At 37.8% G+C, this 14222-nt stretch overlaps 1 protein-coding gene across 27 annotated transcripts in view; it reads right to left on the bottom strand.

Moving 5' to 3' along the window:
- Positions 1-112: 112 nt before the first annotated feature.
- Positions 113-14222, bottom strand: part of FABP6 (fatty acid binding protein 6) — a 46696-nt gene continuing 32586 nt past the window's right edge. For 7 of the 27 annotated variants that reach the window (XM_072871968.1, XM_072871972.1, XM_072871973.1 and 4 more), the window contains 8 exons: positions 7578-7683; positions 6718-6767; positions 5092-5148; positions 4782-4904; positions 4363-4467; positions 3328-3503; positions 1310-1399; positions 113-237 (listed from right to left, as the gene is read on the bottom strand). In XM_072871968.1, the coding sequence (XP_072728069.1) occupies positions 184-237; positions 1310-1399; positions 3328-3503; positions 4363-4467; positions 4782-4904; positions 5092-5146 (603 nt within the window). In that variant the 5' untranslated portion in view covers positions 5147-5148; positions 6718-6767; positions 7578-7683 and the 3' untranslated portion in view covers positions 113-183. Of the gene's footprint in view, positions 238-1309; positions 1400-2295; positions 2339-3327; positions 3504-4362; positions 4468-4781; positions 4905-5091; positions 6325-6717; positions 6768-7393; positions 7496-7577; positions 7741-14222 lie in introns of those variants that run through there. The other 20 variants (XM_072871976.1, XM_072871978.1, XM_072871987.1 and 17 more) reach the window with 18 other exon arrangements.

Genomic DNA, 14222 nt, shown 5'->3' with positions numbered 1-14222 from the left:
TTGCTGAGTATTTGTCAGCTACTTAGGAATGGGATAAGCATTAATGTTGAAGATAACGTTACTCTCAAAAACAATTCTTCATGTTTGTAATACAAAGAAAGAGAGAGGGAAAGATAATCAGCACTCTTTTGTTTATTTGTATTGTTGTTTTTCAGTGCACTGGAAGAGACTGGCTTTACTGCCTTAAGCAATCCTTTTGCTGGTCCTTTTGTAGACTACACCGGAAGCAGCAGAAATCTGGAATAAAGAACAAACCAAAAATTTGGTTGAACAGTATAATTAGAGCTTCAGTGTCATGAATGAAGAGACCTGCTGACTAGCTCACAGAACCTGTCCTTTACTGAAGCAACATTTACCCTTTGGTAGAAGACAGAGCTAGAAAATAAGCTGAATGTCTTGTCAACTCTGAACTACACAGTGCAAAAATATTCTTACACACCAAGCACAACTTCTAAACAGGGGTTTAGGGATAACTTAAATGTATCCTGCGTTAGACGTGGCTTTACCAACTCCAAGTTATCAGGGTTTTAGACCAGTGAGATAATTGTTCTCCAAAAGCAATAAAGGATTGACACTATTACTTTAAGGGAAGGTGAGTATCCTTTCTTGATTCACAGAGTAACTTCTGGTTAGCCTCTATTGAAGATGCACTCAGGCATATGTAACTGGTACAGATATAATTCAGGAAAATTTTTGAGACTCAGAAATCATGGTGTTTGACAATCCTATTTGTTTTACTATAATTATTGTTACTTCAGTAATCTTCAAAAGCTATGTTGCCATTTTGTTGATAAAATAGGATACTACTTGAAATCCAACCTCTTTTGTGTTTTGTTTTTTTCTTTGGTAAGAGTAAGGAAATAGGGTTCTACAGAAATTCTGTGATGACTTGCAGCTAGATAGTTTTCTAAGAATGAAACAAAGTTAATAACTTTATAGAAACATGTAAGTAGTAGGTAAAATTTTATATAGATTATTTTCTATTCTTCAGGCATAGGCACAGTGAATACAGTGTTTCAGTCTGAACATTCCAGTCTTACAGCTATAAAACTGTGTCTTTGTGCCTAAGATGCAAGATCTACATTTCAAATTTATCTAAAATATACGATGAAAGCTTTGTTCACTGAATTCTTGGATTAAACCTGCACAAAACTGTAGAAGATTATCTAGCGTGAAGGAGAAAGTTATTTAATAGTTTTGCTTTACATAAAGATTTTTTCTAAACTCAAAATTTTAAGCCTGCTACTCTAGAGCTTTGGTTTTGGTTTTTTTTGTTTTAATAAACTAATCTGGATATTTGTGAACTCACCTCTACTAGCTTTCCTCCACAAATCTCTGCAGTATGATGATAGTTGGGAAAATCAGCAACTATTTTCCCATCTTCCATTTTAACAGTTGCCTGTAGTAGAGTAAGGTTTAATGAGTAATAGAGAAAGGTTTAATGTTCCCTGGGGTTACTGGCATTTATATTATCAGATACACTGTAAACATCTGTACACCTGATGCTTAAAGTTTTTACTTTTAAAAAAGAAGTTGTGTGTTACACATGGAGCTTCATGAACAGGATTAAAATCCTTGTGCTTAGCTCTTAAATGTTCACAACCTAAATAGAAAAATGTTCCTCTAACAATACATGCAAGTTCCATATCTACACAATAAATCAGATATTAGTTCATAGCTCTAAAAATTATTGGACTATGCTTCTCATTCAGCCCTCAGTGTTTCATGTGGTTCTCTTGTTTTGACAGTGAAGTAAAAGGCATGACTTTATGAGTTAATTTTGAAGTAGCATTCTCAGTAACCTGCCTGCAAGCAGCACAAAAGTCACTGTGGACAAGTGATGTGAATCTTTACTCTAGATCCTGAGTTTCATACCTCTAACTACACTAGAATTCATCTCACTTGTTTAAGTATAGGTGAACATGACTGCACAGTCATTTATACTATAATATCTGCCAATTGCTGTAAGAGCTGCTTCTGTATGGAAGAAGTATGCCAGGATGCTACTATGAAGATCACAAATACTACAGCAGCTCAGCTGACCACCAAAACTAAATACATAGTTCCATCACAAAATCAGCCTTATCTGTATAACTCGTCAGTCTTGCCTATGTTTTAGTAATAAAAAGACAGATGAGCCAGTCATATTTAGAGGAGAAAAAAGTAATTTGCAAAATTTAGAGATGAGTGGTATTTTTTACCAGGTACAAGGAAACCCTCTTACTAGTTTATGTATTGTTTAGTGACACTATACTAAAAGGCAGTGGTTTCTCTGCTGAGAGTCATTTACTCTACCTCCATCTTTGGCTGCTCAATAGGCTTTGGACTGCTGAAGTGCCTAGGGCCAAAAAGAAGAGAATGGAATATGTAATATTTCAAAATTGTTAAGTTTGCAATAAATTGACCACATAGAATTGTGTCTTATTCTATCTGTTAGGTTTCACAAAGATTTCTGAAAGCCTAAGACATGGCTTTTTTCCTCTCATAATCAGAAAGGTATGACTAAAAAAAGGATTCTGGAAATCATGCAATGCTATTGCTATTCTCAGTTTGTCGGAGCTCCCTGATGCAACTGGTGGTTTTCCTGTCTCTTCAATATGTATAAAGCCAGTAATCTATTGTAGGGTTCTGGACACCTCACAAATGCAGAGTTTAGCTGTCCCAAACTGTCTTATCTCTTTAAATAGATGAGAAATGAATAAGGTAAGTAAAGCAACCATTTTACAGCAGGTTTTGTATCAAGATTTTGTCCATGACAGGAGCAGATCAATATTGTGTAATCTTCTTTGCACTAGAGGCTGCCTGAGTTGCAAGTTGCTCTATACTTCCAACAAGAAGGAGGATACAGAGTTGGTTTTTTTTTTTCTTTTTTCCCATCACTTTACACAGTCTTTTGTTTAAGGCTTGGGCACAGGTGACTTCAAAAGGTAAGCAGTGCTGACAGGCATGGGCAGAGCTAGGGACCATAGCACTCCCCTCAGAGTATGCTGCAGTTGCTGTATGGTGCTGGACAATGACACAGCTGCCAACCAGCTCTTTAGAGTTTTAATGAACATTATGTTTGCTTGAACTGAAACACCAGTAGATGCTTGACACTCTACCCTCGTTCTTTATTAGTATGTACAGTTCTGAAGCTCTAGCTCTCTTTAAAATCAGAGTTAGATATTTTGCTAGGGACATCAAGAAACAGGGGAAAAAAATATGTTTCTAAGCTATGACAGATAAAAAAAGCAATTTAAGGAAGATGTCTTTGAGACAGATTTGGTTTTCACCCTAAATTAAAAAACAACTGAGACAGCATAGAACTTAAGAGCTAAATTAATTTACCTTGAACTTTTTACCACCCATTGTCTCCATGTCTGCTTCCTTGCCAATTGTGAATGTGTTGGTCGTGGTGCGGCCTCCTGGAAAATGCTGTGTCCAGGTGAAGTCATTTCCATTCTGCACCACCTCAGTGACTATTTTGCAATTCCTTCCCATTTCAATCTTGTCACTGGCAAGACCTTAATAAATAGAAACATACAGTTTATCAAATCTAATAGCCTACCAGCTGTATTTGAATTGAAGCATGCTAACGGTATGTTTGTTCTCAGGCACTAGTGTATGAGCATCTGATTTGTTTTTTTTTTTTTACAGCAGTATCAAAGCTCTGAGTTTAAATTACTGGTATAAAGGAATATATAGGTACATCAACGCGTTTTCTAAAATAATAAGTTTTGGTCTTGCATTCTTTCCCCTGAGAAATGATACACAGAATAAATATATAGATACAAAGTATATATAAATATTCCCTTCTACTTAATCTACACATGCAGGTGCATGGAATTTAATGTGTATGAACTTGGTGCCTTTGCTATATAGCTGCGCATACCTATTTACTATTTGCCATTGCTTTTTAAATAAATGAACACAAGCACTGAACTTATGCGCACAGATCATAGTGTCCCTAAGAGATTTTACAGGGTAATCTGAAACAGGTTTGCACAGTCTTCTGAAAGCATTCACAGAAACCTGTTCCTGGGTAAGATTTTGACAAGCATTTTCATACTAAATTTATACTCCCACTGATGAATACTAAGGACAGAAAAGTGATCTTCATGATCATTATACTGCACGCATCTTGGCCGTTCATTCTGCTGCCACTGCAAAGGAATACTACTTCTGTAGAACAGGGCTATTTCCTGTGGCTGACAGTGCTTCTTAAAAGAATGAAAACTAAATCTCCTTGCTGAAGTGCAGAGCACTCCTACCAGTCTTAGCCTCTGTTGATCTCGGCACACTTCAGTAAAATAACCTTTTTTTAAAAAAAGTATTTTTAAATAATTTACAACCTTTAAGACTTACACCCCAAGACATACTTACCAATCTTCTTCACAAAGTCATCATAGTTCTCATCACCTTCGAATTCGTATTTGCCTGCGAATGCCATGTTGCCCAGGTGATGTGGCTGGTAAAGCAGAATAGCAGCTGGAACAAAGAAAAATGGATAAGTGCAGATGGCTTGAGGCCCTCGTTTTTATAAACCAGCCCAAGCTGTTCAGCCCACCTATACCCACACCCCTTGGAAATATACTTTTATGATCTGTGTGAGTCACTAGCATGGATGCCATTGACCTGTGTGAAAATCAAGGTTATAATTCAATTATACACCCTTGACAATAATCTGGAGATCAGCAGAAATCAAGGACAAAAGCTTGATTTTGGTTTTAGTGCATATTTAAACAAAGTTATATATTTTTACTTTAACAAAGTTACATATTTTTACTCTGGTGAGACCTCACCTGCAGTACTGCATCCAGCCCTGGAGCCCTCAGCACAAGAAGGACATGGAGCTGTTGGAGCGGGTCCAGAGGAGGGGCACAAAAATGATCCGAGGGCTGAAGCACCTGTTCTACAAGGACAGACTGAGAGAGTTGGGGTTGTTCAGCCTGGAGAAGAGAAGGCTGCAGGGAGACCTTATAGCAGCCTTCCAGTACTTAAAGGGGGCCTATAGGAAAGACGGGGACAGGCCTGTTGTGACAGGACTAGGAGCAATGGTTTTAAACTAAGGGAGGGCAGATTTAGACTGGATTTAAGAAAGAAATTTTTTACCATGAGGGTGGTGAGGCACTGAACAGGTTGTCCAGAGAGGTAGTGGAGGTCCCATCCCTGGAAACATTAAAGGTCAGGTTGGATGGGGCTCTGAGCAACCTGATCTAGTTAAAGATGTCCCCGCTCTTGCAGAGGGGTTGGACTAGATGACCTATAAAGGTCCTTCCCAATCCAAAGCATTCTATGATTCTATACTTTGAAGATTCCACTGATTTTGCAGTCAGGATGGAATAATGGTAAAATATGTTATAATGAAACAGGGAGAAAACAGCTTCAAAGCAGTGTCCTGAGATCACAGCCTTGCTCTATTTGGAAGCATACCCTATATTAGTTAAAATACGAAAATGAGAAACAAGCTGCACAGATTCCTAAGTAATTCTGGTAGGATATGGGCAATGACAAGACTCTGGGTAAATTACTCTACCTACACGTCTTACCTTATCTCCACACAGAAAAAAGCATTATGAAATATTTTACACTACTTGGATCTCAAATTAGATTAGTCCATGGCACCATGTTCCCATACTTTATTTAATATCAAGAGACAAATAGAGCTTTGTATTGCTTAGCAAATGTTTGCAGAAAGTACAAAAAATATACTTATTTTGGAAAAGCAGAGCTCTGATTTATGTAAGATAACCATATGTTAAAAGTCAGGGAGTCTACTGGGTAATTTAGAATGGATACAGGAGATTTCCTATGCCTAATTAATCCATTGCCACACACAGATAGCAGGGTAGAAAATTCCCAGCTGCCGTGTATTGGCATAGCTCGACTGGCTGAGGATACAGACCAACAATTTTTAATCTGAACAAAAACATTCCTAGGATTTATGTGAAAATGGTATCAAAGACTGGAATTTTATTTTATTTAATTAAAGCAGTAAATTTGGGAAGGAACTGAAAGTCTACTTTTCCCTGGCTTTATAAAAGTCTGGAGAAATATACAACAGTTCAACAAGTTTTGCTGTATGCAAAGTAGGTTCCATTTCTTAAATGCAATTAATTTAATCCCACATGCTAATGCAAGAAAATGTCTATTTAGAGTCAAGAAACTGATCAGAAGAAGAACAGGCACATAGGCTGGATGATTAAAAACATGGAAGTCAAAGGTCCACTAAACTTTTCACCATTGCTGTCCCTGGTATACTTTCAAATTAATGTATCTATGTAACCATTTCTATATTTCTAATAAATAGACTTACCCATATTCCACTCTGTCAGAGAACGAGACAAACTTCAGCAATGGGATGAAATTTCAGTAAAATGTTAAACATCATAAATCATGGTACATCATTACTATAAAACTATACAAATTAGAAGCATTGCTATATCTAACAGTTTTATTACCAATAACATTGTCTTTGAGTTCACACAGTCAGTTGTACACTCCCTCAGCCTGTGCTCTAAATCCTGCATGTTGGAGAGAGTAGTGTAGTTTGCAAACTTTCTACTGACTTGAGACAGAATGGTGCCTCTTGGTGAATCCTGCCTCCTACAGGTCCTCTCTCGTATGGTCACATACTGGCTGTGTCTCGATGTAGCCTCACAGATTCGGGACTGGATATAGATTGTTATACCAGCATTAAATTCAAGAGGAGCTAGAAATAAGACAGCCTGTACCCACCTGCTTTGTCACAGCATACCAGTGTGCACCATAACTCCTTAAATTAGTATCTGTCAGGGGGAATTAAGGTTTTATTAAACTTAAAATATTTGCTATATATACATATATATTTAATGGCATATTACTTGTCAGGGTATGTTGCAATTCAATGAAAACAGTTCTCTCTAATTTGTATTAATTTTTAATTTTACTTATTAAGCTGCTTTCTTTTATGCAAAGCCTCTGCTGTCTGTAGTTATACAGCCTTTAAACCAATTACAGAATATGCAGGGAATATGAGGTTTGAATAGGAAAACATTTCCTGTCTTAGGAAAGCTTTTGCAGTTTCAAAACTTTTCCTTACAGGGGAAAAATGAGAGGGATTCCAGAATAACATACTGACTGATGGGTAAAAAGTCCGAATCAGAAGAGAAGGGGACTTCTAATGGAAAAAAATTTTCTGACCAGAAAAAGCTGCAGAAAATTCCGAGTCAGTTTTGTGACAGATTGTACCTGTGGACTGGAAAAGACCTTATCTCATGTTTATTAGTTGGGAATTTATATTATTTCTGGGGTTTTTTTTAGCTAGTTCCTCTTCTGAAGTCTGAGAGAAAGTAACTTCAAAATCTTACGTATTCTTATGAAAGAAAACATAGAACTTTGAAATAGAGATGACATTTTTGAAGTTGACACCAACCCTTTTAAAACTATTTGGGTGTATGCTCCTGGCAGGAAAGCAGTTTTCTAGAACAGATGCAGAAAGTGGACAAGAGTGAAGCATAACAAAATCATGGTCAATCTGTAAAATAAAAATGGAACAAAAGTCCTAGGAATTACTGCCTTCCCACCCCTAACCCTTCACTTTCCCCATATTTACTCACCTTTAAATTGTACTGTGCTGTGCAGTGGCTGACTATATTGTGCTGGAGTTCATGATGCCACAAAGGCCATACCATCTGCTGTCTGCATGCAATTAAAAGGATGTCTCTGTACATGAAATAGAAGAGAGCCATATACCTTCCCTCTGTGAACGTTCTCCGTGTCCTGTGATTAGCATTCAAAACACAGGGGTGTGGGAGAAAAGTATGAAACTGGGAGTTTCTGTACCAATTAAAAACACATAAGATTCAGGGAAGGAACAGAGAAACTTGTTTTGCTGCCAGTGTTACCTTTGCACTTTTGACTTTAAAGTGTCTGTAAAATTATTCTGACTGTCCCACAACCATATTTGACACTTAGTTTTTTAATTAAAACTCCTTCAACTTAATCCCAAGATTGCCGAACTCAATGACCAATCGTGTAGGAGCAGACAACTGAAAAGGAAACTTTCTTTATCAGCTGGACCCAGATGCTTAGTCCCTATCTATATATAGAAAAACAGCATCAGCATGGAAAACAATGAAGTGTTTGCACATACGTAGAAGCCTCAGTTCTTATTGCTATGGTAAAGCTAAGCAGATACCAGTTAAGCTACAACAGTGTAAACTCTATGCCATTAATAGAGGCAAAAATCCTAGTAATTTCAGTCATACACATATTTGAAAACACCATTTAGAGGAAAGTATCATTAAGCCTATTTCATACATCGGAAAGCTGAAACACTGAGAAAAAGTGACCTATCAGAGCTTATGATATAATGAATCGATGACACAGCCAGTAAGAAAACCTAAGTCCAGGCATTAACCCAGTGTCCAGAGGATGGCACATTAAACATTCTTTTAATAAACAAGCCCTTCCTTAGAAGCGAACGACGACGAGAGCTCTGAGCAACCAATTACTTTCAAACAGTCACCCAGGGAGTTTTACACTTGCTTCACTGATGGGCTGTGAGAATCTTTACAGCTGCTTAGCACAACTGGCTGAGCAAGTCCCTAGTTAAGATTCTTGCTGTCTCCATGTGGCTCTGTGTATACTGAAAGACAACCAGTGTCCAGCCCCAACTGTGCTTTTGGAGAGTGGGTGACCAGTGAGACTGTCCTCAGGTTAGCTGAGCACTGAAGGCCTCTGTCTTGCACTAGGCTCTCGGTGTTCCAGAGAGACATGCACAACCCTGTGAAGAAGGTAAATGAACTCAAGCCATAAACTCTTCTGTTTACATAAAACTTATTGGGGGACAATACTACTGGCATAGTAACACCACATGGACCTTGGAAGATAGATCAAACTGGATAAGAAAAATGCCACAGTTCTGTGAAACAGGAAAAAGATAATCAGATTATATGAACAGTACTTGAGCTTTCATGTTCTGTCTCTCTAAAGATCAAATTATATTGATAGCTTTCTTGTGATGTGATGTAAAATTGCTGACATCTACACAACTATACAATACTTAGAGCTTGCCTGCAGTGGGAATGTGGTGGGCATAGAGCCAGTGCGTAGTACAGTAAATTACCAATGAATAACTATTTGACTGGGTGGGTCACTCTTGCCACACAGTAAGTATGAGTTTATTCACCTCCAAGGAGTTGTACGCTATGCTGTACATGAAAGTTCCAGGACAGGTTACAAACATCCATCCAAACAACAAAGGTAAGGCTACACAGTGTTAATAAATGTGCTTGCTCAGCCTGGTTGCTCAGGATCAGAATGAGCTTAGAACAAGTTTTGAGCAAACATGCCATCACCTGTAGCTGTCTGTGCATGGTTTTTATGTGCATTGTGAATTTGCACCCATGTTTCTGCTCACTTATTCTAAAATAAATCCTTATTTTCATTCCTGCCTTTTTTTTTATAAAATGTAATGAAATTCGATAGTGTATCGGAGAATGAAGAATTTCATTAAGCAGTCTCCCAAATACTGAGTCAGGACAATGTTTATTCCAAGAATAAAGGAATTGAGGCCCTCTGACTTTACTGAAGTTACGATCACTTGCACAATTGCTAAGGTGAGTCATCCAAGTCCCTATCTCTTCAGTTTCAGCTAAAACCAGTATCCACTTAATGACCTTACACTTTGCTTTTACAATGTTCATGATTTTCCTGCCTCTTCAGAGCTGTGAGCGTGTGATGTTGCTTTTGCATACCCCTACAGCAGTGCTTCATCCTTAGTGGGCTAGGCATTGAAATAAATGGTGCAGAGAACTCCAGAATTATCCAGTTAAAAAAAAAAAAGAATAAATTAAAACAAAATTATCTATGTCTATGTATACATGTATTTTAAATACATTAGGTGTATTTGATCCGTTCCAACTACTACAATGTAGAGCCTGCACACTGCTGCAAACAACCTTGGTTATGTTATACTTCTGCGTAACAGAACTCAGTTCAAATCCAACTGAATTAACAGCTATAACTGAGACCAGTGGAAAAATAAGAGATATTTCCCTGGCACAAGGTGAGAACCGTAACAGAGAAAGGCAAAAGAATAAAAAGCTTCAGGTATAAAAAAGCTGAAAACAGCTTTCAGAAAGTGGCCATTATCTTCAGTGTACTCGGCACTATCTATCATTTTCAATGCAGAAAGATGCAGCTGTTCTTTACATAGGTCAAAGAAAATAGCATTATTCTATCGGAGACTGTGTCTGCCATCTGGTGGCCAACTGTCAGGGCCTGTATGCCAGATAGCATGTCCTACACTGAGCCCCCACCTCACCCATGAAACCTCTGACTTCAGTTAGAGCGTGCCAGGGTTTGCCACTAGCCCCGTGCCACAGCTGAATCTCCAAGATGAATTGCCAATCCCCTCATTCTCTAACTGTAAAAAAAATAAATTCCTGTAAAAATAAAAGTAATGTTAAATGTATCATTTATATAATACATAAAAATATATCAGTATTTATACAAGCAATTATCTTCATATGTTTCATTTTGGGACATAGTTCTAAATGAAGATGATTTCCTAAGCATTGGTTTAAGCAATGAAATATCATACAGTATTAGCCGTTCTTAAACACAAATACATTTGTATTGCTCACTTGGCAATCAACAACACACAGGACTGCTTCATACAGATTTAATTAAACATTATAGATCAGAGGCCAAATGCTGGCTCCCCTGAATTCAGTGGGAATCATCTGCAGTTGAACTAACACTTCAACAAAATTTAATGAATCTAACTTTATGTGCAAATGCTATTTGTGGCAGACTGGCATTTCTGAAACCCACCGAGTGGATTCAGCTGCCACAGAGAAACACAAATAAGGGTGCACATACTTCGATGGAGCAGCACTGTTTGCAGACAGAATGCAAGGAAATGGCATAACCTTATTCTGCAAGGTCTAGGGTGCACAGGCTTTTTACACTGAATTTGTCTCACTGAGTGGGAAAAAAACCCAAAACAACCCAAAAATATGCATTCACAGTTGTGCTTACCTAACTTTGAATCCTGAGTCACTGATCTAACATCAAAACATAGTAAATCTCCTATTTGAATGTGTATTGTCAGGACAATGGGCAGAAATCAAACTATACGTTACAACGAGAAGTTATACAGAAAAGCTCAACACTGTATTTGAATTTATCAGGATGATGTGAGTTGTAACTGTGTGGCTGCTGTAGATAGTTAGCATGAATAAGTTGTCAAAGAAGTAAACTCTTGTGGAAGCTTATACCCAAAGGACAAGTTCATCTAAAGTGAGCAGTTAATTCCCTCTGTCTCCCAAGTCAGCTACCTCTGATATGCAAAACAGCTGAGTCTTCAAATGCTAGTAGGAACAGAAGGAACTTTCAGGAACCAAATGAAAGGCCTTGGATATCTTTAGATATCTTAGAATTTACTTGCTACAAAGTCATAAATATAACGCTTTTGCATTCTTTTTGTCATGTCGGAGTCACCCTGCCCTTGAATGTCTCCCAGCATGCTTTAAAGTTTATTAACCTTTCAGATGTGTTGTATAAAGCCAACTGAGATACACTGAAAGACAAAATGGAGATAAGGAAAGTAATTCCATTAGTGAATGAACTAGGCTGAGTGACTACCTTTGAAGTGCTTTTAGAACTGGAATGCAATTGAACAAGGAGTACAGATTCAAAATAAACGTAGGAACTCTCCAGTGAAAAGAAAGTTACACTTAATGATTCTTTCAGAATGAAACTTGATCAGGAAAGCTTGTAAATTCTTAAAATAGCTGTATCTGGCAATTATTCAGCAACCCTCCATAGTAAATGGCTAATGATTATTAATTCCTTTGGTATTCAGAGTAATCATTCATAATGAATTCAGAATGAACTCATTTGGTGTTAATGTAATGTGTAATTCCATGGGAGTCCTATTATAATGTTGCCTTATTAAGTATCCATTTAGTATAGTACTAGGCATTACTATTCTAAACCCATAAGCACTAGAAAAATAATTACAAACAAGATGTGGCTGAATTGTTGAAAAGCTAATGCTTGTACAGAGTCCAAATATTTAACAGAAATGCACCAGCCAGCTCTACAGGACTTCTACAGGTGACACAGTACAGACTCTGTCCTTGCCCCAGATGTGACATTCTGATGGGTAGGATCTGCCTAACAAAAAACAGGAAAGAAAGGATCCTACCAGAAACTCAGAGATAGAAACATTTGCAGGGGAGAAAGGCACAGATCTTCCAAAAATCCAGTATTTTGGGGACTCCCTAAAAGCAAATGTGATCATTTCCTGCCAAAACACTATCAGGGAAACCTTTAGTCTGTTTGGATCTCCAGAAAGGTAGTTTCCAGAGAGCAAGATAAGCAAGTGATTCATTCAAGCTGTGCAAGCTGGCATAGCTTCTGTAGGAAGTGTTTGGTTCTGCTGCCCCTGACTGGTGTTCCTGATCTCTGAGTGCTACCTCAGTGGGATTGCTGAGGTCTGGTTTGGGCAATTAAAAGACAGAAAACTAAACCTAAGGGAAAAAATATGAAAAAAGAAGTGCTCAGTTTTCAGCTGATTTGGTTCTCTGAACTGCCTCAATTGCATGGTCAGGCCCTGCCAGTACAACAGGAGGTACAAGAGAGAGGAGGGGAAGATGAATGGCACCATCATCATCATCAACACATAGCCCTTTCATTGGCCTAGCAGTGACTGCAAACCACACAGCGACTGAGAACAGCCTGAGGATATGACAGTGCTGCTTAAATTGCTCAAGTTATTCCTAGCTGTTCTTGAGCCACCTCCTGCTTTGTGCTGGCACAACCACTTATGCAGCAGTGTAGCAACCAGAGCGAGGGTCTCATTTGAATTAAAAATACCAAAGATAAAATGAAAAGGTATTTTTCAGCTGGATCAGTGCTCTGATCCAGTTCTTCACATGATCACACAAACAGTTGTACTGGCATAAGGCAAGTATTGGCATGGAGAAGGGAACAAGCAGCTGGTGGAATATCAGCACAAGGTGGCTATGCCACTGAAAAACTCTCACTGTAATCATGGTCAGAGTTATACTTTATGATCTATATTAAAAGAATAAAGACATCCAAACTGATAATCGTAAACAAGGTTCTGGAGAGGAAAAGCAGAATTATGCTCATGCTAATTTAGCTAGTGATGTGTTCACTGAACAGGTTCACTGAACAAATTTTCTGCAAGCTGAAGACTCAGTACAAATTCTCTGAACTCATTATTTCCTATTGTCTCTTCAGAGTCCAACACCCAAGTAAATCAAATCAGCAGTCCTGGACTCAGAAGCACCAAAACAAAGAACTGGGAGGGAAATCTCTGTTATCATTTCAGTCTCTTCTAGAATTGATAGCACTCTATACAATTTCTTGTCTTTGTTACTGTAGCAGGCAGTTCACTCCCTGGTATGTAAAAATCTTCTTTTAATTTCTAGTTTAAATTAATGCATGGTATTTCTAAGTCTGTTTGAACTTGTGCTAGCTTTGCGCCTTCTCTTAAGTAGAACTTCTTTGAGTTTACCCCAAAGTGCTTTAGAGAGCAGCTACATCCTCTTTTTTGCTAGGGTAAATAAACTGGCTAAGCCATGCCAAACTCTGGTAGACAATTCTGAAATACAGACTACTTCCTCTTATCATCCAAGTATTCCTCTTCACTTGCTCCAATTTCAGATAACCTTTTTGGAACAGAGGTGACTGTGACCTATAATATTTTCCAGCTCAACAAGTTTCATTGGTACACTCCCCACCTTTTAAACTAAGATCATTAACAGACATACTAAAATGTTTTGGTTTCACAGTAAGATTGATACCAGCAACTTCTTGTGAATCTAATTGTTCTTTTCTTTCTTGAGGATTCTTCCCTTTAATTAGTTATCTTATACTAATGTCATCAATTGAATCCAATTCAACGGTAATGGGGACTGATACCAGAAATAGGAAGCGATCTTGATTTTTAAGTTTTAGTAATGACTACAACAGAAAACTTGAAGATTTTTGTTACGCCACTTTTGACTCATGTAATCGGAAAATGCACAGTAAAACTAACTTTGGCTACTATCAATTTGGCTCACACAAAACTGTTAAGATTTCTTTTAAATACCATCTTCGGATTAAGAGACACTATGGAACATTTTGAACCTCAATGGTTTTAGTCTAATACAGACAATTTTTAAAAAGTTGCTAAAATGAAAGATATAATTAAACCCTATCTGCAGAGTCTTCTGGTA

This window comes from Ciconia boyciana, chromosome 9 (genome assembly GCF_034638445.1).
Source record: "Ciconia boyciana chromosome 9, ASM3463844v1, whole genome shotgun sequence".
NCBI classification, from domain to species: domain Eukaryota; kingdom Metazoa; phylum Chordata; class Aves; order Ciconiiformes; family Ciconiidae; genus Ciconia; species Ciconia boyciana.
The sequence above is the reverse complement of the archived record's forward strand: the minus strand, read 5'-3'. Positions and strand labels throughout refer to the sequence as shown.